Here is a 7570-nt window from a genome sequence, read left to right as displayed (position 1 = left end):
AGTAGAAAATGATCCAAAAAAAAATTAATAATAGGTAAGATGGGAATATGCTACGCGGTGAGCCGATCCACGAGACAAGAAGATAAACCTAACTGCCAAATAAAACAGAACACAGAACATGCTGACTCAGATATACCTAAGCAAGAAATTTAATTATCCACTAATTTTTGTTTTATTTTTAAATATATTCATGGTGACGAGGAAATGTTTACGATTACAGCTAAATTCAAATATTAAATGTTTAATTTTGGATATTTATACCGAAATTTACGTTGTAGATATCCTTTTACTCCTTTAAAATCTAAATTAAACTTTACCACCTTTTCAAACATGGTTTAGTAAAATCCTAAACGGATTTGGATTATAAACGTAAAATAATAACAATATTATATAAGTTTGAAATAAATAATGGATAATGTTGAGATCCAAATCCCAAAGGCAGAAGAGGAGACCCCACCTACACTCGTTTCTTTTTCTCTTCTTTCATGGTTTGAAAACAAAACCCTTGCTTCTCTTTCTCTTAAATCCAGTAACCGCATTCTCTAGTCATAAGGGCCCTTATATTTTTGTGCAAACCCTTCCTTTTTATATTTTGTTATCAAAAGTTTTCTAGTTGATCTTGGTTGGTTTCTTCTCAACGTTTCTTTGCTTAAGCCCAAAAATCAAACAAAGTAAAGGAAGAATCTTTCTGGTCTTGTCCCACAAAAAAGAGAGAAAATAAAAACTGATCTAGGTTTTGTTTGGTTGTTCTTGTTTTTGTATGCTTTTACTTTTAGAGAAAAGGTCTTTACTTTTGTGTAACCATGGCTTGTTCATTGAAGAGTGGTTTTAGCTTTTCTGGGTTCGAGTTGGATGAGATCACCTCTAACTCTAAAGGGGTTTCTGTGTTTTCTTCTTCTGTTTCTATGCGACAATCTAGAGAAGAAAATTCAAGACCTTTTCCTATTTTTGCTTCTGATTTCATTGGAAAGCCCATATCTGTCTCTACTCAGAAGGATTCAAGAGACTGGAGGGTCAACTCACCTACCCAGTTCTCTGTTCATGTAAGGATAAATTTTTAATTTCTTTCTTTGCTATATTTTTGTATTGAAGCTTTTGAAAGAAAAGAAAAAAAAGAAATTGTGGGTTTATCCTAATACAACCTATGTTTTTTAGGCACAAGCATCAATTTGTGTAAGCCGGGCTATGAGATGGTGGGAGAAGACCCTTAAGCCTAACATGATTGAGATCCATTCGGCTCAACAACTTGTTGATTCCTTGGCTAGTGCTGGTGATAGATTGGTTATTATAGACTTTTACTCACCTGGTTGCGGAGGTTGCAGAACTCTTCATCCTAAGGTGAGCTTTGATTCCTTACTTATACAAAGTAAAATACTATCTTAGTTTATTGTTTAGATTTTAAACATTTATGGAGAAAATAACTAACAGTATTTTGCCCCTTTTCTCAGATCTGTCAACTGGCTGAGTTGAATTCAAATTCAATATTTCTTAAGGTCAACTATGACGAGCTCAAACCTATGTGTCATGCCCTCCATATTCATGTTTTACCATTCTTTAGATTCTATAGAGGAGCAGATGGTCGTGTGTGTAGCTTCAGCTGCACCAATGCAACGGTAGATGTCTCTTAACTTTGTTTTAGTAGTAAACCAGTAAAACCTTTTGAGTGTTTCAAATTCTAAAGCTGTGTTCTTTTATGTGGTAACAGATAAAGAAATTCAAAGATGCATTGACTAAGCATGGAAACGATCGTTGTAGCCTTGGGCCAGCAAAAGGGTTAGATGAAAGTGAACTTTTGAAATTGGCTACCATTGGAGAAATAACTATAAACTCGCCATTATCATCTGCCATAATGAAAGAAAGAATGGAGGATTTAGTCATGGGAAACATTGACTTTTCTGATGTTTGGAACAATCCAGATAACAAGAAAGAAGAGTTTGCAGTATAGCATTTCATAAAATTTCTCTTAGGCTTTTCGGAAATTAGTAATGGAGTAAAGATGCTCCATTATCACTATTATTATATTTTTTTTTCCTTTACTACTATTATTAGTATTAGTTTGCAATTTTTTTTCTTGTATATATTTATTCTTGGGATTTCCCTAAGCAGGTCATTTGGTTTTTTTTGATGTCTCCTGCAATTTGCTTGTCATTGATCTGATTGAAGAAATTAATACAGATCCATTTTCATTTTAAAAAATTAGTGGTTTGTAAGGACATCTGGCTTTTTTAAGATGTCTACTGCACTTCAGTTTTTCATATATTTTGCATTTTCTTTAGGGGAAAAAAACATAAGAAGAAATAAGTCTTTTTTCAAATTCAAATCCACTATTTTGTATTCATCTAAAACTAGAAGAGGAGAGCCAAACAGGTAATAATTATAGAAATAATAAAAAAAATAGTAGTTTTCCTCATCAACAACCGATTTTAATAAGAGAAATATAGTAAGGCCAACAGATTTGGTATGAGACAACACTTTATGGGGAAGCCCTGCTGTTATTTTCTATCTTAATCAGAGATGTGAAGAAACCGTGGTATCGACGTGGATTGCTCATACTCCAGATCAGCGTGGCCCACTTCAAAAATAATTTGGATGAGGATTCTAGAAAGTGGACAAAAAGAAAAACTTTTTATTCTCTTTCATGTTCATTAGGTAACAATGTATGATTGTTCATGTTTTAGAATTTCTATTTTTCCGAAATAAATATGGATGATAAGATTTAGGATCTTCTATACTTAGGTTTGGGTAATATTAGAATATAGAGAATTATATTCATTGAACTGAATTAATTAGATTACAAATGACGGCATGCCTTATGTTTAGTGAGATTTTTAAAAATTAATTATTTAGAAAGAATAAAGGAAATAGCAAACAATAAATAATAAGAAGAATAGATTTTTACGTGGTTTAGGCGTTAATGATTCTTAGTCTACGAGTCTATATTATTGGCCTCCTAGGGCGAATGTTATATGGTTACAATGTATTACAATATAGTAACCTTGTGCAGGAGAAACTACAGCTAAGTATTTTTGCAGGGTAACGGCCGATCAAGCGTCCTACCCCCTTTTAGAGAGAAATGAAGATATTTATAGGCACACATGGGGTAAAGGATATGCCATTTACCTACTTAGGGTTTCGTCATCCTCATGTTATTAAGGCATGTGCTTGCAAAGAGGACGATCTGACCATCCACTAGGGGAACCTTCTTCATCGTGTGGTATAGAGTGGCTGATAGAGACCTTTATACGACCTTAGACACGTGTCGCGCAAAGGTCTCTCTTTTACCAAATACTCTATACCCATGTTGTTTGGGCAAAAGGCGTGCTCCAGGATGCGTACGCGCACTACCATGGGCTGGCACAGGGGACAAGGTCTGATTGTAAAGACCGCTTAGTTTAATTTGGAAATTAGCTGTTAATTATGTTTAATTATGGAAAATTATTTATAGATATTTAAATAATTGTTTATGCTGTTATTATTGAATTCTGAAATGCATTTTATGTCATATAGTGAATTTCATAATTTTGCATTTCCGGTGCCCGGCAACATGGAACTCGGTGTTTGGCTCAGTAAAATCACAACTTAGTATGTTAGTATTGTGGGACGGTTTTTAGACATTGGGAATATCGGGAGTGGTCGGGAATTTAGAATTTCCCAAAATACCCTTTAGTGCCCTTTATGTTATTTTAGTGTGGAGGGGCAAAATGGTCATTTTGCCCCAATGATATTTTGTCCTTTAGTGGACTTTATGTGATGAAATTATATGATTTTAATTGATAATTGTTAGCTGAATATATGTTTAGTTATGCATGTTATCCTTTATTTCAAAATTGGAAAAAATCAAGAAAAAAGCAAAAACCTCTCTTTCTCTCCTTCTTTCTCTCTTTCGGTTTTGAGCAGCTGGGATTGGGGGGAATTCTTTGTGTGTTTTCTAGCTGAATTTAACAAGGTTCTTGTGGTCTCAACTCTTGGTAAGTCTCTTGCTTTGGTTCTTGAAGATTTTTAAGAAAAAGAATTGGTTGCATGCTTAGTTTTGGTTCATTGTTGCTGTTGTGTTTATGGGTTGTTTTCAGAGGTTTAATCTTGTTTATTTGAGTGGAATGAAACTGTTTTGATGCATGTTTGGTTGGTTTTAAACTAATTTAGAGTTTTGGTTCAAAAACTATGTTTTTTAAAGTGAAATAATGGAATCTGTTGCTGCAGTGGTTGTTGATGCTTGCTGTTGTTTTCTGAAGTTATTATATGCATGTTTATGTAGATTTGAGCTGGTTTGGATGCATGTTAGTGATGTTTAACCAAGTTTGAGTTTTGAACTCAAAGCTTGATGCTTTAATGGTGATTTTTAATTGTATGCATGAAGCTCGGTTTTGATGCTTTAGAAATGTTCCTTAGGGTCTAAATAGCAGGTTTGGAAGGTTTGGTATGATTTGGGATTGTTTGGAATGAGCTATGAATTTTTGATTGATTCCTGCGAGGAACCGGAATTTCAGATGTGCAACCGGAATTCCGGATGGGGTTCAGGAATTCCCAGAACCGAAATTCCGGTTGCAGAACCGGTCTGCCGGTTGGGGATTTTTAGGAACCCTAGAATTTCTCGTTTTTATGTTGTTTAGGGTATTGCCATGCTTTTTATTGATAGGGAAACTTTTAGTTTCTAGTTTAAGTCCCCGAGAAGTGATTTAGCGTATCACTTATCAGTGTTGTGATTGTTATGGTTTAGGAGCCTGTAAACCGTCGTGCAGTTCGTTCCACTCAGGTTGACCGACACACCTGAATTCGGAATCGAGGTAAGATTAGTATAACAGTATGCATATGTATTACATGTTAAGCGTGCATGTTAGGAAGCCTGTTAGATTACATTAGATATGTATGTTGGCTTTGTACCATCCGACTGTGTCACATCGGTACAGGCTAGAGTATGACTAGCAGCTGGAGTATGACCAGTGAACCGAGTATAGGCTGATACTAGGGTTGGTGGTATTGTACTGTTGGACGTATCACATTGGTTAGGCTAGAGTATGACTAGCAGCTGGAGTATGACCAGTGAACCGAGTATAGGCTGATACTGTAACACATCGGTAAAGCTAGGGTATGACTAGCAGCTGGAATATGACCAGTGTACCGAGTATAGGCTGTTACTTTGTCAATAGTACCGTCGTACGAACGTTCGGGACTCAGTATCGTGTGGGACACGGCAGTTAGGATTATGGTCAGGGGTATGGGCGTCTGATCATAACCCGGGATTTATGTATGATTATGATTATGCTTTTCTTACTGAGTCTGTCGACTCACAGTGCTATGTTCATGTGTAGGTAAGGGCAAGGCCAAGGCTGAGGAACAGTGAGGACGAGCCGATGAAGATTGTACATGTCGTGGCGGTTAGGCCTGGAGTGTACGATCCTCGTGTTGGGTTTTATGCCCTAAATAAAACTCATTTCAAGATAATCAGATTTACTTATTAATATAGATCAGAAATAACATTTAATGTTGCATGGTTCACATGATTTATTTCATGATTATATATACATAATGTATAAATTCATCTCAAACCCTTTTCACGTACTTGATCCTGTTTATTGTGCCGTCAACACATTGGAAAGTAAACATGACTATGTGAATAAAGTTTCCTAGATTTATCAGACATAGGGTTTTACTGATATGATAATCTACAACAGAGTTTACTTGCATTTGGAGAAGTGCTATGTTCTTTCCAGAGCATTGGTTAAAGTAAAGCTCAGATTGGATGCATGGAGTATGCATCGGAAGGGACCGATATTGAACTTTGACTTAGATTTATTAAACTTACTGTAATATCTATTCAAGTCAATATCGCCTAGTTGATCTTAGATCAAATGTTCTTAATCCTGTTATGATTAGGCTCAATCTTGAAAGGCTATTCGTGTTCTTTGATTTGTTAGTTAAGCCTACTTTTAGGTCAGGGTGATACGTACATTTTGGGAACACGGTAGTGCAATTGAGTGGGAGCGCTAGCATAAACATGGAATCTATAGCTTCTATCTGGCGAATAGTAAGCAAAGGATTATCTCCTTCGAGCTTGACCAAACGAACATAAATGGTGGAGTACTCATTCACATAAGCTGAAATATCATTTATACGGGGTCAAGTGTTTTAAGGATAAAATACATTGTAGGGTGTAACGGTAATCTAAGCCCTTTACAGTGTAGATCATTCATATAGAGGATCATAGATCACATTAGGATTATAACAATGGATAACTAATGATGCGTCTATATGGTGGAACATATAGAGCATTCTATATACTGAGAGTGCAATTCTAAGTTCTATGCGTGGATTCAACGAAGAATTAATAAGTTAGTGAATTTTAGTGCTAAATTGTTGATCTACTTATTGGAAGCTCGATTATATAGACCCATGGTCCCCGCACTAGTTGAGATAATATTGCTTGTAAGACTCATATAATTGGTTTTGATTAATCAATTATAATTCTCAAATTAGACTATGTCTATTTGTGAAATTTTCACTAAGGGCGAAATTGTAAAGAAAGAGTTGTTAGGGGCATATTCGTTATTTATGATACTTTGTATGGTTCAATTAATAAATATGATAAATGACAATATTATTTAATAATTATTTATAGTTATTAAATAGTTATAATTGGCATTTAAATGGTTGAATTAGAAAATTGGCGTTTTTGAGAAAATCAGATGCAGAAAAGATAAAACTGCAAAATTACAAAAAGTGAGGTCCAAATCCACTATGCATGGCCGGCCACTTTTGTAGGTAATTTAAACTGATATTTTCATTATTTTAATGCCAAATAATTCAAACCTAACCCTAGTGGAATACTATAAATAGATAGTGAAGGCTTGAGGAAAATTACACTTAATTTTCTACACTTCTGATTTAGAAAAACCTGAGCCTTCTCTCTCCCTATTTGGCCGACCACTCCCTGTCTCTTTCTTCCCTCTTGAATTTTGAAATTCTTAGTGTAAGATTAGTGCCCACACACAGCAAGTGATACCTCAACCATAGTGAGGAAGATCGTGAAGAAAGACTTTCAGCAAGAAGGAGTTTCAGCATCAAAGATTTAGAGAAAGAGATCCAGGTTCAGATATTGATAATGCTCTGCTACAGAAAGGAATCAAGGGCTAGATAGCTGAACGGAAGGATTCATATTATTCCGCTGCACCCAATGTAAGATTTACGAAACTTTATACGTGTTTATTTCATCGTTTTAGAAAGTTCATATTTAGGGTGTTAATCAACATACTTGTGAGTAGATCTAAGATCTTGGTAAAATAATTTCCAACAACTGGCCTCAGAGCCATGGTAATTAATTTTCTTGCAAGATTGGACTTTAAAACGATTGTTTGATGTTTTTTGGATGGTATCATGTTGTATTGAGTGTTATTTGATGATTGATTGATGTTTGTGACTTTTCGTAAAAAATAATTGAATATCTGTTTCTGTAATTATTTTTATTGGATAGTATGGAAAAAATTAAGCAAGTTACTTTTTTACAGAACTCAATTTCGATTTAATTTGAATTAGTTATGATTTTTTGAAGATTCAAAAAAATCGGAGTTGTGTT

The 7570-nt window shown here is 34.9% G+C and overlaps 1 protein-coding gene across 1 annotated transcript; it reads left to right on the top strand.

Moving 5' to 3' along the window:
• Positions 1–215: 215 nt before the first annotated feature.
• Positions 216–2120, top strand: LOC115710289 (thioredoxin-like 1-2, chloroplastic). The gene is made up of 4 exons (XM_030638651.2): positions 216–1043; positions 1156–1338; positions 1449–1613; positions 1706–2120. The coding sequence occupies exons 1-4, from the start codon at positions 804–806 to the stop codon at positions 1943–1945; spliced, it is 828 nt and encodes a 275-aa protein (XP_030494511.2). The 5' UTR covers positions 216–803; the 3' UTR covers positions 1946–2120.
• Positions 2121–7570: the final 5450 nt, after the last annotated feature.

The sequence above is a fragment of the Cannabis sativa genome, chromosome 3, assembly GCF_029168945.1.
Source record: "Cannabis sativa cultivar Pink pepper isolate KNU-18-1 chromosome 3, ASM2916894v1, whole genome shotgun sequence".
Lineage (NCBI taxonomy): Eukaryota > Viridiplantae > Streptophyta > Magnoliopsida > Rosales > Cannabaceae > Cannabis > Cannabis sativa.
The sequence above is the reverse complement of the archived record's forward strand: the minus strand, read 5'-3'. Positions and strand labels throughout refer to the sequence as shown.

Bases quoted from the DNA above. Each gene is read 5' to 3' on its own strand.
- LOC115710289 (XM_030638651.2), top strand. From the start codon at position 804: ATGGCTTGTTCATTGAAGAGTGGTTTTAGCTTTTCTGGGTTCGAGTTG. The intron at 1,044-1,155 runs GTAAGGATAAAT...TATGTTTTTTAG, and splicing joins CTACCCAGTTCTCTGTTCAT to GCACAAGCATCAATTTGTGT. The intron at 1,614-1,705 runs GTAGATGTCTCT...ATGTGGTAACAG, and splicing joins TCAGCTGCACCAATGCAACG to ATAAAGAAATTCAAAGATGC.